General features: G+C 47.8%; 1 protein-coding gene across 1 annotated transcript in view; it reads left to right on the plus strand.

Annotated features, from left to right (window-relative positions):
* The first annotated feature begins 2,024 nt into the window (after positions 1 to 2,024).
* ATP6V0A4 (ATPase H+ transporting V0 subunit a4) overlaps positions 2,025 to 18,974 on the plus strand; it is a 54,214-nt gene continuing 37,264 nt past the window's right edge. The window contains exons 1-9 of the mRNA XM_056123982.1: positions 2,025 to 2,141; positions 4,350 to 4,428; positions 4,649 to 4,743; positions 6,956 to 7,081; positions 7,538 to 7,632; positions 8,923 to 9,049; positions 11,881 to 11,963; positions 13,177 to 13,270; positions 15,471 to 15,683. Of these exons, the coding sequence (XP_055979957.1) occupies positions 2,025 to 2,141; positions 4,350 to 4,428; positions 4,649 to 4,743; positions 6,956 to 7,081; positions 7,538 to 7,632; positions 8,923 to 9,049; positions 11,881 to 11,963; positions 13,177 to 13,270; positions 15,471 to 15,683 (1,029 nt within the window). The remainder of the gene's footprint in view (positions 2,142 to 4,349; positions 4,429 to 4,648; positions 4,744 to 6,955; positions 7,082 to 7,537; positions 7,633 to 8,922; positions 9,050 to 11,880; positions 11,964 to 13,176; positions 13,271 to 15,470; positions 15,684 to 18,974) is intronic.

An 18,974-nucleotide genomic window follows, 5' to 3' on the forward strand; every position in this document is an offset into this window, starting at 1 on the left:
CAAGGCCAATGCCCTACCAACCTCTGTGGGGCCTTTGATAGCTGCAATCCCCGTGGGGTCTATAGCTGTAGCCCCTGTGGGGTCTTGTATAGCTTCAGCCCCTGTGGGACCTTCTAAGGGTCTTTCAGTGAATCCAAGATGGTCCTTTTCCCAGTATAAGGTGTTCACAATTTAATCGATCACAGGTGTATTTTTTGTTTGTTCGTCTTGACTTTGTCTGTTTTTTTTTTTTTTGGTTTTGAGCTTTACACCTGGTGGTGCTCCTGGCTAGCTCCTGACTCTGCACTCAGGAATCACTCCTAGTGGTGCTTGGGGGATCATGTGGGGTGCTGGGTATTCAAACTGGGGTCTACCTTGTGCAAGGCAAGCATCTTGCCCACTATTCTATCTCTCCAGCCCAGGGCTCAGTTGTATTAATTTAATTCCCCCCCATGCTCATTCCTGTTAGTGGGTATTTAGTGGAGAGCTATTTCTCGTCCTTTCCTATGCGGTATTATTGTGCATTAATGATTTTCATATATGCCACATTTATCTAGTGGTATATAGTGGTGGAAATTTGGGGTCCTGGGCATGAATGATATGGACTGTGATAGATATTGAAACCATTGCTTGCAAGAAAAGAAGTACTTCCAGCTCACTGATTGTTTCCTCTGCCGTGGTCATTCTATTTTTGAGGGCACAGACTGAGTTTTTTATTTCATCTATGGAATCTTTGATTCGTGCCATTTCTGTGCGTAGCTTTCCAATTTCTGCTCTCTTCCTGTATTTTGTCGATTGTGCGATCGATTGTTTCTTTCATGTCCTCTTTCAATTTATTGGATATCTGTCTGACTGTTTCATTGAGTTGATTGAACATCTTGATGATCCAATACGAGAGAGAGAACAAAAGGGAATGCCCTGCCACAGAGGCAGGATGGAATGGGTGGGATGGGGGATGGGAGGAATACTGGGATCCATGGTGGTGGGAAATGGGCACTGGTGGAGGGATGGGTATTTATCAGTATTTGATCATTGTATAATTGAAACCCAAGCACAAAAATTTGTAAGTCTACAACTGTACCTCATGATGTCTCACTAATAAAAAAAAAAGAAAAGAAGTATTCATTTGCATTTGTGGTACAATTGTTAAGGATGTCGATGAAGAAGTGGGTGTGATAGCACAGCAGGTAAGGTCCTTGTCTTGCAGCAGCCCACTGGCCTTCAAATTCTGGTACCTTATATGGTTCCTCCAGCACTGCCAGGAGTGATTCCTGAGCATAGAGCAGGAGAAAGCTCTGAGCACCACCAGGCGTAACCAACCCCAAAACAAACCAAACCGAAATGTAGGCGTATGAAAATATATGCATGAAATTCCTGTGTTTTTATTGATTTTTTAAGAAAAAGATTTATTTATTTTGATTTTGGGGTCATACCTGGAGGTGCACAGGGGGTTACTCCTGGCTCTGCATTCAGGAATTACTCCTGGCGGTGCTCAGGAGACCATGTGGGATGCCAGGGATCAAACTGGGGTCAGCTGCATGCAAGGCAAATGCCCTCCCCACTGTATTATTGCTCTGACCCAATGCCTGTGTTTTTATACTGTCATAATATGAGTCTAAAAATCATAATTTTTTGGTTTGGTTTGGTTTGGGGGCCGCACCTGGTGATGCTCAGGGATTACTCTTGGCTCTACACCCAGGAATTACCCCTGGCAGATGTTAGGGACAATTCAGTTTGCTGAAGTTCAAACGTGGGTTGGCCAGGTGCAAAACAATCACCCTACCTGTTGTCCTACCACCCTGACCCACATTTACCTTTTATTTTCAAAAAGGAAAGTGGTTGTATTTAAAGAAATATGGCAGCAGAGACAAAGACAGACAACTACATGTCCAAGAGAGAACATGGGCTTCCCCAGAGGGAATTAGCCTTGAGTACATGTCTCAGGCTGAGCTGCGGGTGACCCCCGGGCCCAAGGCTGCACCCCATGTTACTCACCCATGTGATCTCAGTGCTCCTTTCCTTCTGCAGGCCAAGGCGGGATCGCGATGGCGTCTGTGTTCCGGAGCGAGGAGATGTGCTTGTCGCAGCTCTTTCTCCAGGTGGAGGCCGCCTACTGCTGCGTGGCCGAGCTGGGAGAGCTGGGACTGGTGCAGTTCAAAGACGTAGGTGCCGGGTTCCAGAGAGACCAGCCCGAACTGAACCCCAGGGGAGTCTTTGGTCCGGGCGCTGATGGGGCTTGCGATGAGACTGGGCGGATGACTTGCAAACATGCTCTTCCTGCATCCGGGCATCCTTCACCAGAGGGTCTGACACTCTAATGCAGTTGCCCCCTGTTTGCTGGATGGATCTGTAGACGTCATTGCATTGTATCATTGCAGACCATGGCGTGTACTTCCTGTCCACATAGCCTTGGAGTGGCCATGGTCATCTCAGGCGAGATGACCGAGCTGGGTCCCAGGACAGACATCATGGGCAGTCAGCCTGGGACCCTGTGGACAGGCTGTGAGGGACAGATGCTCTGGAGGGTAGTACTGGGGGCTAGTGGGCGACCCCTGGGCCCGAGGCCATGTCCCGTGGTGCTTACCCACGTGACCTAGGGCAGTGTTCAGAGATCATCATCGAGTTTTAGAATCTAGTGGGGAGAACTGGGCTCTTGACTTGCTCACCAAGGTCAAGGTCAACATTACTCTTGCAGAGAAGGGTCAGACCTTGTTCCTGGACCCGCTCGCTCTCCACACAGGGCCTGGTAGGAGGTGACTCTTCCTCACATCCCGAGTTGTGGGCTGTGTGTGGACGCGTTTGATGCCTGCATGCACTTGGCCATTTCCCAGGTCCCCTCTGAGTTGGGACTAGGTTGTGGCTATCAAGGCCACGTGAAGGGCAAAGACAATGGAGCATCAGGACCCATTAGCAGTCAGAGGACATTTTCTAGAAACACTAAGGGGGTCTAAGTGGAAGCCTTTTGGAATGAGGGGGTTGAGTGTAAATCCATCATGGTGCAGGCCAGAGAGGTGACACAGCTTAAATGTGGCAGACCCTGCTTTAATCCCTGGAACCCCAGATAGGCCCTGAACACCACTGGGTGTGGCCTAATCCTTCCCATCCTAAAGGCATCATCAAATAAATGAATAGACCCACCACAGTGCATTGGGCTTGTGCATGGAGCTGTGTGTGGGCTAAAGTTTCCTCCAGTCACATCCTCCAGGAAAGCCAGGAGCGAAATTGGGAGTGGACTCTGCCTCCTCACTCCTGAAGTGTGTCCCCCCCTTCCCCCATCACCCCAGTCTATCATCTCTCCTCCAGTTATTTATTCTTTATTTTTTACCTTTTAATTGAATCACGTGAGATAGTTACAAAGCTTTCATGGTCGAGTTTCAGTCATAGTGATCAAGCACCCATCCTTCCACCAGTGCACATTTTCCACCACCAATGTTCCCAGTATCTCTGCCACCACCCCCACCCCATCCCACCTCCTGCCTCTGTGGCAGCCACCTCTGCTTTTGGGCATTATGGTTTGCAATGCAGATACTAAGAGGCCATCAATGTTTGGTCCTTATTAGTCTACTTTCAGCACGCATCTCCCATCCTGATTGATCCCTCTATGACTTAGTGGTCCCTTCTCTATCCCAATTGCCTTTCCCTCCAGCAAGCACATGAGGCAGCCTTCCGAACTGTGGAGTGATTCTCCTGGCCCTTATCTCTACTGTCCTTAGGTGTTTGTCTCGTATTATGTTATTTTATATTCCACAAATGTGTGCAGTCATTTTATGTCTGTTCCTCTCCTTCTGACTAATTCCTAATTCCCCACCCTTTTTTTTTGGGGGGGTCACACTCAGCGATGCACAGGGTCTACTCCTGGCTCATGCACTCAGGAATTACTCCTGGCAGTGCTCGGAGGACCATATGGAATGCTGGGAATCGAACCCGTGTCGGCTGCATGCAAGGCAAATGCCCTTACCCATTGTGCTATTGCTCCAGCCCCTCCTTCTGACTAATTTCACTTAGCATGATAGTGTCCATTTCCATCCACTTATAGGCAAATTTCATGACTCCATCTTTTCTAACAGCTGCATAGTACTCCATTGTATAGATGTACCAAAATTTCTTTAACCAGTCATCTGTTCTCAGGCACTAGGGATTTTTTCCAGATTCTGGCTATTGTGAACAATGCTGCAATAAACATACAAGGGAAGATGTCATTTCTACTGTGTTTTTTTTTTTTTTGCATCCCTGGGATATATTTCCAGAAATGGTATTGATGGGTCATATGGAAGCTCAATTTCTATTTTGGGGAGGAATGTTCATATTGTTTTCCCAAAAAGGCTGGAACAATTGGCATTCCCACCAACAATAAATGTTCTCTCCCCCAGTTAAATGTGAACGTGAACAGCTTCCAGAGGAAATTTGTGAATGAAGTGAGAAGGTGTGAGTCCTTGGAGCGCATTCTCCGTAAGTCAGTTCTTTGCTTGGGGGCTGGCAGGGCTGTGGGGCACAGAACCCAGAATCGCAAGGACACACATGTCCCCAGAGGCCAGGCTTCTCAGCTGAGCCCAGAGATGGGGTGAGGGCAGTGAGGGGAGGATGGGGCGGCTCTCCGACTGGGACCCACTTTTCAGGAAGGGGGAATGACTATTTTATTGAACTCTCTGTGGGCATGTGCTTGTTTCAGGTTTTCTGGAAAATGAGATGGAAAATGAAATTGTGATCCGGCCACCTGAGAAGTACCCACAGACACCTCTGCCCAGGGAAATGATCGCCCTGGAGGTAGGTGCTGGCAGCCACTCACCCAGCCTGTGCCCCATCATGGAGGACCTGGAGTGCGTTTCTTGGTTGCCCGCTTGTCAAAGTGGACCCCTGTCCCCCCCAAGCCCCCCTCCCCAGAACCGTATGCAATGTGTGGAGCCCCAGTACTGCTCTCTAGTGAGGGACATTCTGGCTGGTGGGACCCACCTCTCTCCTCTTGCTGTCTGCTTCCTTTAATAAAACACAAAGTACTGGTGCCCGGAGTGAAAGAACAGTGGGGAGAGCGCTTGTCTTGCATGAGGCTGACCAAGATTCAATCCGTGGCATCCCATATGTTCCCCCAAGCTCCGCCAGGAGTGATTCCTGAACGCAGAGCCAGGAGTAACCTCCGAGCAATGCCCACTGTGGCCCAACCCTCCTCCCTCCCCTCCAAATCCAACCCAATCCAAGGAGTGCTGGATGAGAGAGAGAAAAGACAGTGGGGGAAGGCACTTGCCTTGCATGCAGCTGATTGGGGTTTGATACCTCACACCCCTCACGAAAAGGCCCTGAGCACTATTGGATGTGGTCCCCAAACTAAACAAAAAAAACTATGAAGCATCTGCCTGTGTGGAGAGAAATGAAGTAAGGCTTTGCCTTCAGAAGCTTCTAGAGAGGGGGAGGGGAAAGGAGGCCAGAGGTTGGTGGACTAGTTCATAGAAAGCTCTGGACATCTTGATAAAAAGTTGAGGTGAGGCTGCGGTGATAGCTCAAGGGCTGAGCACAAGATTTGCATGCAAGAGCCCTGGGTTTGATCCCCAGCGGTCTATGGTCCCCGAGCATCTCTGCATGAGGCAACCCATCCCTCCAGTTATTTTGTTTTTTAGCCATACCCAGTCATGTTCAGGGCTTACTTCTGGCTCTGTGATCAGGGATCACTCCTGGCGGTGCTTGGGAGACCCTCTGGGGTGCCAGGGATGAAACCAGGGTCAGTTGCGTGCAAGGCAAGTGCCTTACCCACTGTACTATCTCTCAGGTCCCAGTTTTTATTTTTATTTTTTTTATTTCCAAAAGAAATGGGGCTCACTAAATGGGGTGAACAGGGAGAGAAGCATTTCACTGAGTTAAGCCTTATCTCTGTTTATTTTTTTTCTTTTAAGATAACTTAAAATTCTTGAAATTTTTGAGGCAATCAGTAGTATAAATCTTGATACTTCAGCAGAGATAGTGGGCTGCTAATGCCATAGAAAATAGTTTGAATGTTGTCATATTAAAATTTGGATATATAGATACCTGGGGGAAATTTTGGTGTTTGGCTGTGTGTGTGTGTATGTGTCTGTGTGTGAGTGTGAGTGTGTCTATGTGTGAGTGAGTGTGTGTGTCTATGTGTGAGTGTAAGTGTGCATCTGTGTGTGTGAGTGTGTGTCTGTGTTTGTCTGTGTGTATGTGTCTCTGTGTGTGAGTGTGTGTCTCTGTGTGTGTCTGTGTGCATGTGTGTATGTGTCTGTGTGTGTGTCTGTGTGCATGTCTGTGTGTGAGTGTGTATGTCTGTGTGTGTCTGTGTGCATGTCTGTGTGTGAGTGTGTATGTCTGTGTGTGTCTGTGTGCATATCTGTGTGTGTGAGTGTGTCTGTGTGTCTGTTTGTGTGATTGTCTGATGTGTGATTGTGTGTGTCTGTGATTGTGCGTGTATATGTCTGTGTGCGTGTCTGTGTGTGTCTGTGTGTCTGTGTGTCTGTGTGCGTGTCTGTGTGTGTAAGTGTCTGTGTGTGTCTGTATGTATGTGACTGTGTCTGTGTCTGTGTGCACATGTGATCAAACCTCATTCCTAAGAGACACGTGCTCTATGCCAGCCCCCGGGAGAGAGCTTCTCACCTCCGCAGCTGGGGTCTCCATCAGCCCATCTTCAGCTCCTGCTTCATTCTTCTCCCGATACCTGTTCCTTAACAGCCCCTACATCCCTTCATCTGCCTTATACCAGTCCTTGTAGATTCTGAGATGTGGAAATGTTTAACTCCTTCATGAGGCTAACTTCTCTTCTCCCCTGCTTCCTAACCCCCCCACCTGAAGACAGAACTCTGGACAGTGTGTGCGTGGCTCTAGTTTATAGCTCTGCCATTGTACTGCGTCAACAGGCTACTCAGCTGCCAGCTCCATCATGATTCACTGACTATTTTCTTCTGATATTTACTTACCTGGTGAATGTCCTAGCATTTTCTGCCCTGCTTACCTCTTTTTTTCCCCTCCCACACAGACTGTTCTAGAAAAACTGGAAGGAGAGTTACAGGAAGCCAACCAGAACCAACAGGCCTTGAAGAAGAGTTTCCTAGAACTGACTGAGCTCAAATACCTCCTGAAGAAGACCCAAGACTTCTTTGAGGTCATTATTTGGGAACTAATGACAAATGAGCCCCTTCCCTCAGAACCTTGAATTTCTGCTGAAAAAAAAAAAAACTGGCTGGATTGGAAAGGGAATAAATCCATTCTTTCAGTACCATGTCTAAGCAAGTGGTGGGTGGAGAGAGTATCTTAGGTAGAATTATCGGGACCCTGGCTGAGTTGAATGCAAAAATATCTCCACTGAAATTTATATCCCAGAACAGGCAAGACAGAGGTTGAATTCAGAACAAAGTAGAACAGTTAGTTTGAGGGGATCTGGGAATTTATTTTTTTTTTAATCAGGCAAAAAAGTACTCTACTTTTTAAAATCTGTTAATGATTTGTGGAATCATTTCTAATGATTCATTAGAAGCAGACAAAAATTTGAGGTGTAGTTTGCTTATAGGTAGTTTCAATACCCGAAGAGAAATGAAAATGCTGGTTCTTTGACTTTCAGACGGAGACCAACTTAGCGGATGATTTCTTCACTGAAGACACTTCGGGTCTTCTGGAGTTAAGAACGATGCCTGCATATATGACCGGAAAGCTGGGGTTAGTCAACTCTGTGTTGTGAAAGCATCCTGTCCCAGACCCTGGTCCATCATTCAATCAGTACCTAGTGTGTGATAGATATTTCTGAGTGGAATGAAAGAATGAATAAATGAATGAATAAATGCCCACAGGAATAAAGATTTTTCACATTAGTTCTCTACACAGAAATAACCCCTCACATAGTTCCCAAGTTGGCTGGGTTGAAGGTAGTGTTAGCTTTCTGTGAACGGCGATTCTAGTGTTCTCAAGTCCACAGAGAACAATGTTGTGTTGTTTCCACTGGGGAAAGATGAGATAATTGTGTAGAGAGGTTTTCTCAACTGTTTGTCAGCTGGGTTTCCCCTCATCTTTGACAATAAAATAGACTTGAGGCCTGAAGTATACTTAGAAAAAAAAAGTAGTTTTGCAATTACATCTTCCACAAATATTGGAAGTCAGATGGGGATTTGGGGAAATTTTTGTTTTCCACACACTCTCAAAGTGTGTGGTGATTCAAGATGGTGGTATTCCATTCGATGTCCAATTCAAGTGAATGGATTAAAAAACATGAAATTTAGAAGCCTAGGCTTTTATTCTTTAGGTTTCCTGTATGAACCACAAGACATCGATTATATTTGAGATGGAAAGAAAAAAATCTCAGTGCTGAATAGGTTTAATCAGAAGCTAATACAGGTTTAATATACATTGAAATTCATAGACTAGGGAAGTAACCATTTTAGGCTAATATGAAAAGCTGGGATCAGAAATTATCTGGAGCACCAGAGCAGTACATTGGATAGGGCCAGGCCAGGAGTAATCCCTGAGCACTGCTGGATATAACTGGAAAACCTAAAATAAATAAATAAATAAATAAATAAAATAAAAATCTGGATACTAAAAAAATAATGGCCAAAGTAGAGGTGTATAGCAATCAACGTACATGTCCCACTTTGAGCACACAGTTGTAGAAATGCTACCACCATTGAGACCCTTTGAATGTTTTCTTTAGCTACAAAACTGTAGTGGTCTGATTTTGAGTGGCAAGTAAGTGAACATGTGACGTTGGGGGAACCAGGGATTGTCCAACAACTCAAAGGAAGCCGGAAGTCACAGGGGACTGGGACAAGTGTACAGGAGTGAGGAGGGATACCGAATGGCACTGCCTCCCTCGCCAGGGAGAGTTGGGTCATCTCCTTCTGCTCCAAGGAAAGTGGTCCCCTTTGTGGGGAACACATCTACAGTCCTACAGGGGGGCTTCTCCATGCATCCCACTCCCTGTGCCTCAGCCCTGTCTCTTCTCCAACTTCCCAGGTTCACGGCCGGCGTGGTCCACAGGGAGAGGATGGCCTCCTTTGAGCGGCTGCTATGGAGGGTTTGCCGCGGAAACGTTTACCTGAAGTTCAGTGAGATGAATGTGGTGCTGGAGGACCCTGTCACGGTGAGCGTCCAGGAGAAGGTTCCCTGGGGGACCGTCGCCTCAAGATCAGCCTTTAGTTCTGACTCCTAGTTCCTCTTCTTTCTTTCTTTCTTTCTTTCTTTCTTTCTTTCTTTCTTTCATTTTTCTTTTTTCTTTTTTGTTGCTTTTCGGATCACACTCGGCAATGCTCAGGGGTTACTCCTGACTTTGTACTCAGGAATTACTCCTGGTGGTGCTCAGGGGACCATATGGGATGCTGGGGATCGAACCTGGGTCAGCCACATGCAAGGCAAACGCCCTACCTGCTGTGCTATCACTCCAGCCCCAATTTTTCTTTTTTAAAATGGTTCTGTGTTGGGGGTCATTCCTACCAGTGCTCGGAGGGGCACGTGGTCCCTGGGATTGGACTCTGGGACAAAGCATGTGCCCCTGTCATTGAACATCCCTCCATCCCCTCATGCCATTCTCCTTTTCCTTTGAAAAAATATTTTGGGGGTTGGGGGATTGTCCTGAGCCTGTTTGGCACACAGAAGGCTCTGGGGCTCTCTCTGGGACTATGTGGGCTCCCAAGCACTTCTGGGGGTGATCCTCGAGTCTCCCCAAGACCTTCAGGACAGCCCTAGTGTTTCTCCATACTGCCTGGCCCTGGTGTTCCCCCATAATGACCAGTCCTGGTGTCCCCCATACTGCCCGGCCCAGGCACCGGAACACCAACCCAGTTGACCAAGTATCACAGAAGTATCCCCCAACCTTCCATCCCCCAATTTATTTTGGGGATGAAAGTTTACAAACTTACTCTTGTCATCGGTTTATGAATCTTCCTTCTTCTCTTCTATTATTTTCTATTAGTTCCTAGTTTCATTTACTCTTCCCTGAGCAACAGCAGGTGAACCATTTGAGGTCAGTGGACTCAAGTGTAGTACACACACGTGTGTGTGTGTGTGTGTGTGTGTGTGTGGTAAGAATGCAGATTCTGACCAGACCCACGCATGTGCTGCTGTTGGTGGAACTTTGCATTGATTTGTTTCCATATAGTTCTACTTAGTAGTTAGTATTTAAATTCACTTTTTGATCTCAAGAAACTAGGCTTATTTCTCAATCAATTATTGGAAGCTAAATTATTTAAGTATGATTTAAATTTTTATTTCCAAGAAAATTACTTTGTTAAAATAGCTTGAATTTAGAAGGAAGCTTCTTAAGTGACCACCAATTCCTACCATGCTAATACTTTTATTTAAATAAACAATTGGGCTGTTTTTCTCTTGTTTATAGTCCCAGACAGCTATAATTTAATATAGTGCAGTAAAGGGAGAGAAAGTATTTCTTTTTTTTGCCTGCACTTGAAATGATACACAATTTTACCTATGGGTCCCTAAAAACATAATCTTAAAATTTTACAAAGACTTACCACTTTTCTGTTCTGGCTTGAATAGAATGCTCATTGTGGAGGGATTATAGCTGCTGGAGTAGGCATCTGAAAATAATAACTCTTGTCTGTTGGCCGTTGAAGGTTGTAGAGCAGATGGTGTGAGGATAGAATGGGTCCTTCATTCTGGTGAATAGGGGCAGGAGGATCTAAGAAACTCAGAAAGAACTAGGATGGAAATGTGAATGAAGGAGCCAACTGCCCCGAGTTCTGAAACACCCCTCCCTGGATCCAGTGATCTAGTACCAAAGAGATTATTCATTTCACATTATTTTCAAATGGTGCCTAATACTTCCATTGAGCTAACAGGACATTATCTATTTTTGTACCACCCGACCCCAGAATATAGAACTATGAAAAGCATCTTTGTATGTGTATGTTTTAATTTGCTTTTGAATTGCTTTCGTGATGCGAATGCAAAGAATAAGATAGCTGGCTTCAAGGGTATGGGTATTTTCACAATACTGTGTCAGTTCTAACAGATTGCTTTTCAGTGGGCTGGAACCTCATTGCAATTCTCAGAATGTAGGCAGAGACAGTTGCACTGATTGTGACTTTTCCAGTCCTCAATTCAAATGAGTCAAACCCCAAACTGAAGAGTAAGCATCTATCTTGGTTTAGCTGAAAAGGAAACACTTATTTGTTTGTTTGTTTATTTGCTTTTGGGCAACACCCAGCAGTGCTCCGGGCTTTCTTTTGACTCTGAGCTCAGGGATCACTCCTGGCGAGGCTCAGAGGACCATATGGGATGTCAAGAATTGAACCCTGGTCGGCCATATTCCAGGCAGGAACCCTGCCCACTCTATTATCTCTCTGGCCTCTGAACACTTTTGCAATACGTCTGAAATATCTATTTTCCTTTTCTTGTAAATTGCTACACTTGGACTTTAAAAATGCATCTTATGGACAAACCATAACCGAGAGTCAGACATTAGACATGGCCTTTCCGTTGCTAACTGCCCACTCAGCCCTGAACTGGAGAGATTATATAAGACTCAGTGCAAAGGTTTCGGGTCTGAGATTCTCATCTGAGCTGTGTGGCCGGCCCCTCATCCAGAGGCCCTCTCAGAGCTGAAAAGTGCAGATGGTATAAGGATAGATTGAGTCCTTTGTTTTGGTGAATTGGAACAGGGGGATCTAAGAGACTCAGAAAGAAACCTAGAGATCCAGTTAGTGTAGCAAACACAAAGCTGTAGCTTTAAGGCTGAGCCTACCTTTCTAGGGCCAAGACCCCACCCCCCACTGACTTGATACCCTCCAGTCTGCCCTCAACCAAAGGAACTAGGAATGTAAATCAACTGGGAGAACTTGAAATTTTCCACTGTTTATAATTAGTAAAAGACAGGACTTTACACTAACATTATAGCATGCATTATGTTACTAATTTGCCCTTACCAATTTTTTTTCACTCATTTTGACTTTCCAGAAAGAAGAAATCAAAAAGAATATCTTCATTGTATTTTATCAAGGAGAGCAACTCAGGCAGAAAATCAAGAAGATTTGTGAAGGGTAAGAGAGATCGTTGATGCTTTGCTGCCCAATGCACATAATTAGGGCTTCTTGGAGGTCCCTCATGGTTTCAGAAGAACTTTCTCACACTTGAAATGATGGAGGCCAGAGAGCTAGTACAATGGGTAAAGCACTTGCCTGACCGGGGTTTGATCCCCGGCATCTCAGATGGCTCCCCAAGTCCTCTAGATCCCTGAGCACAGAGCCAGGAGTAAACCATGAGCACATCCGGGTATGGCTCCCAAACCAATCCAAATCAATCAAAATCAAAATGCACAGTAGCTGTATAGCAATAACATGCTTTAAAGGTAAATAAAAGTAGACACTGACTCATTTCTCCAAGCCTGCTCGGATTGGGGTTGAGCATCCTCCACCCAGATCCTCCATCTTCCAGTAGGCGGGGGTCACACCTACCAACTCCCCACCCCCCGTTCCCCGGCGCTGTGTAATCCCATCAATGGCCAAGACCCAGAGACTATAAACCCAGCTCCCCAAAGCACGCAGCCGCATTCGCAGCCATGCGACATCTTATTATCTCATTCTTGCTTTGGACAACCTGGCAGGCTACCGAATGTAACCTGCCCATGCGGCAGTCTGGCAAACTCCCCATGGCGTACCCAATATGCCAAATACCAGTAACAATGATGGGCCTCATTCTCCTAACCCTGAAAGAGCCTTGAATGTGGCACTTTTTAGAATCTCAGGGCTAGGACGAAGGAGATGTTACTGGTGCCTGCTCGAGGCAATCGACAAACAACAGGATGATCGTGATCGTGATTGTGACCCATTTCTGCACAGTCCTCCCACACTTCTGAGCTGTCAAAGAAAAGGCAAAATGGCCTCCACTCAACGGCTTCTGGTTTTGTCCAGAATAAAATCAGCAGAATCAGAATCTTATCTCCAGCCCGCAGGAGCAGCAGAGAAAGAACACCGAGACAGTCATACTTCAGGGGCAGGGGGTGCAGAAGCAAAGCCTCCGTGGTCACCCCTCCTTCCCGCTCAGGTTTCAGGGATTTGGGTGAAGCAAATTTACAGAGTGGGACCACAGCTGCCGTGCCAACCCCATCCTGAGGCTGGGACTCATGTTCCCAGCATCAAAGAGACACCTTTCCCTAGGGAAAGGCGGCCAGGACTGGCTCAGGTGACCAGGGCGGGCAGATAGATGCCTGGCAGTAGCGGCTCACGAGTGCCTCTGGAATGTCTTTCCCTGCAGGTTCCGGGCCACCATCTACCCCTGCCCAGAGCCAGCGGCCGAGCGCAGAGAGATACTGGCCAGCGTCACCTCGCGGCTGGAAGACCTAATCACGGTAGGTGCAGAGGGGGAGGGGTGCCCTGGCATTTCCAGGAGAGTTCTGGCCCCCAGAACCCTTGCTCCCAGGCTGGATGGATGCTACTGGGGTTTCCTATGAGCACTGAAGGAGAGTCCAAATCAGGAGACCGCACTCAGAAGGCTGGAGGTGATAATCCTGCACCTCAGGCATACTTTGAGAGGCTGAGAACTGCAAAGTCCCTCTGCCCTCCACCCCGCTACTCCTCTCCCTTCCCTCGGATTAACCAAAGAGCCCCGTGTTGCCAGCTGGTCCGCAGCTGCAGCTAGGCACAGCCACCGAGCTGCGCCAGTGAAGTTGAGTGACCAGTCTGTCTGCTTCTTCAGCCTGGTGGGAAAGTTGTGCAATGACTCCTATGGAACTAGCATGGGTGGTCACTTCTGTCTGAAGAGATGCAAACCCGTGCTCCCCAAACATATGCAGACTCTAAGCCGCACCTCAGTACAGTGAAAGAATGGTGAGGCTGTGTGCCCCTGAGTACACAGGCAATTCACACGCTCTTGTAATACCCACCAGTCACCTGGGGGTGGCGCCACTCCCAGCAGGGCTGGGGGCCACCAGGGCACTCCTGGTGATGAGGTGCTGGGGACTGAACTCATGCTAGGCATGTGCTCTACAGCTTGAGTTATCTCCTTGGTCCCAGTAATTTACTTTACAGTAATCTTCATGAAAAGCTGTGGTTGATTTCACCTTAGTTCATCATATTATATAGGCTTCAGAAATGGAGGCACTTCCTGCCACAGAGGCAGAGTGGAATGGGGGGGTGGGGGGGAGGGATACTGGGATCCATGGTGGTGGGAAATGGGCACTGGTGGAGGGATGGGTATTTGATCATGTATAATTGAAACCCAAGCATGAAAATATGTAAGTCTACAACTGTACCTCATGGTGTCTCACTAATAAAAATTAAAAAAAAAAAAAGAAATGGAAGGCACTTCAATGAACTAACGAGAGAAAAAGCACAGCTGTCCACTGCCCTCCTCTCCCCCCAGCTCCTCCTCTCTGGAACCAGTTCTGTGAATCCACAGGTTGAGGTTCTGGGCATACAGCATTTGATTCTGTTTTGTGGTCACAGGGATTAAACTCAGGGACACACACATATGCAAAGAATCTCTCCACCACTGATCTAATTCCTTGCACAGCATTAACTTTAAAAAAAAAATCTAATTTTAGGGGCTGGAGCAATAGCACAGCGGGTAGGGTGTTTGCCTTGCACATGGCCGACCCGGGCTCGATTCCCAGCATCCCATATGGTCCCCCGAGCACTGCCAGGAGGAATTCCTGAGTGCAGAGCCAGGAGGAACCCCTGTGCAAAGCCAGGTGTGACTCAAAAGGCAAAAAAAAAAAAAAAAAAAAAGAAAGAAAGTTTAAAAAAATGTAATTTTACAAAGTTCTTCACAATAATTTATTACATTCAGTATTCCAACACCAATCCCACCACCATTATACCTCCCTACCACCATTATTTCAAATTTTCCCACCAACACCCACACCTGCCCTAATAGCAGGTCCTACATATTTTATTTTGTATTGTTTGTTATGAATAATTTGCTAAAAATGATCAGAAAAGGCCTTCTTAGAAGAAAGTGTATGAAGATTGTTGTTTCTCATTCTGGAGCCCTTGAGCCCTTGTGTAAGAGATTACTAACATGTGGTTACAGGTTGAGCCCTATGTGCTAATATATATTTATTATTTTCTTTTTGGATCACACCTGGCATTGCACAGGGTTACTCCTGGCTCATGCATTCAGGAATTACTCCTGGTCATCCTTGGGAGATCATATGGGATGCTGGGTATTGAACCCAGTTCGGCCGCGTGCAAGGCAAATGCCCTACCCGCTGTGCTATCGCTCCAGCCCTGTTTTGAAAATCTAGACTGATTGTCTTCTACTTTACGTCTCATTCAAAGTGGTCCCATCCTAGTTCAGAGCTCAGAAGGCGCTCTTGGACCATGTGTTACCAGGGATGGCACCTGGGCCCCCTGCATGCAAACCCAGTGTCCCTCAACACTCCCTCCCCCATCTCTGCCTGCTGCCTTTAACCCCCAGCAGGGCTGAGGAAAGGCCAGTGGGGTAGGAGGCCAGACAGAGCTTCCATTCCGGTCCTGCGTTGGGGAACATTTCCCTAACATGGCCTTGTTGTTTTCTTCACTTGTGTGGTATTTTTTTTCCTTCCCCAGGTCATCACGCAAACAGAGTCTCACCGACAGCGCCTCCTGCAGGAAGCAGCTGCCAACTGGCACAGCTGGTCCATCAAGGTGCAGAAGATGAAGGCCATCTACCACGTGCTCAACATGTGCAACATCGACGTCACCCAGCAGTGCGTCATCGCCGAGATCTGGTTCCCGGTGGCCGATACTGCGCGCATCAAGAGGGCCCTGGAGCAAGGCATGGTGGGTGAGAGGCTCCAGGGACCCGTGGGGCACACCAGTCCAGGCCCTGCTGCCCTATCGGCCCAGCTGCCCTGTGGCCCCCCAGCCCCACGGCCCTGTAGTGTGGGAACAGGACATTCTGGAACTGGTTGGCTCCGAGGTCACATGAGCATGGCAGGAGACCTGCCGCAGGGTCTTCTCCATCTCTGAATCTTCTGGGTTTTGGTGTTGGTGGTGAGCTGCCAATACTGCAGCAGTGCAGGGATGGTACCTGGGGCCCACACGTCTATTGCTGAGCCACCTCCCCGATGGATCTACAGTTTTGTTTTGTTTTGTTGAGGTGGGGGTGGGGGTGGAGGCCAGGGCCATATCCAGTGGTGTTCTTGGCTTTGTGCTCAGGAGTGATGCTGTGGTGATGCTGGGATGGAACCAGAATCTGTTGCAGCCCAGTACAAGGCAAGCGCCAGGCTTCCTGTTCTGTCTGGTCCTGCCTGATGTAGGCAGCGGGGCTTAGGATGCGGGCATGATGCTTAGGCATGCTGGCACAGGTGTGCTAGTGATGCAGGTGTGCTAATGATACAGGTGGACTAATGATGCAGGTGTGCTAATGATGCAGGCATGTTAGGGATGCAGGTGTGCTAATAATGCGGGTGTGCTAATAGTGCGAGTGTGTCAATGATGTAGGTGAACTACTGATGCAGATATGTTAATGATACACGTGTGCTAATGATGCCCGTGGACTAATGATGCAGTGTGCTAACGATGCAGCCTTGCTAATACAGGTGTTAATGATACAGGTGTATAAATGATTATCAATACAGGTGACTAATGATGTAGGTGTGCCAATGATGTATAAGTGTTGGGATAGGTGTGATCCAAGATGTAAGTGTGTTAGTGCAGGGGTGCTAATACTGTAGGTGTGCTAGGGATGCTGATACAGGTGTGCTAGTGATGCAGGCATGCTAATGCAAGTGTGCTGTCGAAGTAAAGATTCAGGCATGTTAATGCGATTGTACTAATGACATAGGTGTGCTGGCACAGTAATGCCTTGAGCAGGATGCTGTCCTGTGGTGGGCAGGATTCCTCTTCTGGAAGGCAATCCAGAACTATTTGGAAGTTTCTTTGACCCTCCATGATACAAAAATCAGTTTCCGAGGTAGGGGTTAGAAAGCCCTCTGCAGGTGGGAGATGAGGAGGAGATGCATGTGGGATTGATATTATCACTAATGCAGATAAGCAAAGGGAAGGAGGGAAACTATAGCCCTTGCTGTAAAGGAGGTCATACTAACACCTGCAGTTAACTCATAGAATGGGAAACTCCTCCACTTGCAGTGCGGCGGATGTGACTTCACCTGTGTACCTTAGTTCTCCTCCTCTGTCACGTAGTTCTGTGGTCACAGCTATCTCCTGGCACTATTAAGGAGGCCCACCCAGGGTGAGGACCGAGAGCATGCATTTAGCTGGCGCCAAGTCCCGTCGAGGTCCAGAGGGTCAGAGGTGTTGGGGTTTGGAGTAACCAGACGTTTCCTGGTTATGGAGTCTGGAGAGTTGCTTGTCCGGGAGTGGCTGGGAGGAGAGGCAGCTGGGGTGCAGTTGGCAAGTTTCCACGGAGAAGCAGTGGCGGTGGCCGTGGGAAAGGAGGGTTAAGTCGGGGCGTAGAGGAGTCTGGATTACAGCACTGGAGATGGATTTCATTCTGCGGGGAACAGGAAGCCCTGGGAGGGCTTTGAGTAAGAGGGTTACCTGACCCAAGTGGGGCCTTTTGTTTGTGTTATTAAGGAAAGGATTAAACCTCGTGGAGAGAAAGACGCATGAGCTGGATAGAGACAGGAGGGAGGGGGCAGAGTTCAGTCGCGCTTGTGAGTGGGGTGGTAGGGTGGTGGCAGACAGAGGGAGAGATCGCCAGGTGGAAGATCTGGTGACTGGTTGGGCCAGGGTAGGGATGAGCCTGATAATTCCAAAGTTTGGGGAATCTGGAGAGAGCGTACTAAAGGCCTGGATCTGAGAGAAAAAAAGGTGTTCAACCGTAGGCTCTAGGATCGGATGGGGTTTGAAATTCAAGCAGGAATTTAGAAAGAAATGAAGTTTGAGGGAGGGCTGGGGACATTTGGAAGATCTGGAGGAAATGAGGAAAGTAGATGAACTTTTTCTTTGCTTTTCATTTTGGGGTCACACCTGGTGGTGCTTGGGGTCCAGCGTAAGCCTCCTACCTACAGAGCAAGTGCTCCACCCTTTGCGCTGTTTGCTCTTAAGGTTAGTGAGTGAAGTGAAAGGAAAGAACAGAGGACCTGGGGGTGCTGGGGATGGCTTAGTGGCAAAGCACCTACCTTGCAAGCGTGAGTCCTTGAGTTTGATCCCAGCACCCGCCTGCCTGGGTGACCACAGATCCTGTCTCACAGCTGCTTGGGACCCCCGGCCCCACGGCAGCATGTGGCCAGGTGTGCATGCTGCAACTAAGGTGTGCACAACACAGCCAAGTGTGTGACTCCTTTTTTTTTTTTTTTTGGCTTTTTGGGTCACACCTGGCGATGCACAGGGGTTACTCCTGGCTCTGCACTCAGGATTACTCCTGGCGGTGCTCAGGGGACCATATGGGATGCTGGGAATAGAACCCGGGTCAGCCGCGTGCAAGGCAAATGCCCTACCCGCTGTGCTATCTCTCCAGCCCGAGTGTGTGACTCCTGATCGCTGCCATGATAACAATAACAACAGAGTCACTGTCACTATCCTCCTGTTGTTCATCGATTTGCTCGAGTGGGGCCATTAATGTCTCCATAGTGACAATTGTTACTGTTTTTGACATATCAAATACGACACGGCTTTGCCGTGTGGGCAAGATACTCTCGGTAGCTTGCCAGGCTCTCTGAGAGGGGCGGAGGAATCGAACTCGGGTCAGCCTTGTTGGCTGCGTGCAAGGCAAACGCCCTACCCACTGTACTATTGCTCCAGCCCAATAACCACAGAAGGGAAGGGAAAAGGAAGAGGAAACAAAACCACAGTGAGATCTGAACCCCACGCCATGGGACTGGCCATTGTTGGAAAGACAGGAAGTGAGCATTGGGAGGATGTAGAGTGTTTCTCGACCTTTACCAGCCATGGCTCCTCCCGAATTTGTTTCCTTCCTGTGTCTCCACTGTTCTTCTGGTCGGGCCCCTTGTATCATTCTATGCCTCCCATCATTTATGTGATTTTTACTTGTGACCCCTGTCGAATATCCCAGGGACCCATAAAGGGGCCATCTGGCTCCCAGTTGAAAAAATGCTGTAATAGACTTTCCACCTGGAGCAACATCAGGCGGAGGAGAGTCAGAGC

Source organism: Sorex fumeus, unplaced genomic scaffold (genome assembly GCF_029834395.1).
Source record: "Sorex fumeus unplaced genomic scaffold, SorFum_2.1 ptg000048l, whole genome shotgun sequence".
NCBI classification, from domain to species: domain Eukaryota; kingdom Metazoa; phylum Chordata; class Mammalia; order Eulipotyphla; family Soricidae; genus Sorex; species Sorex fumeus.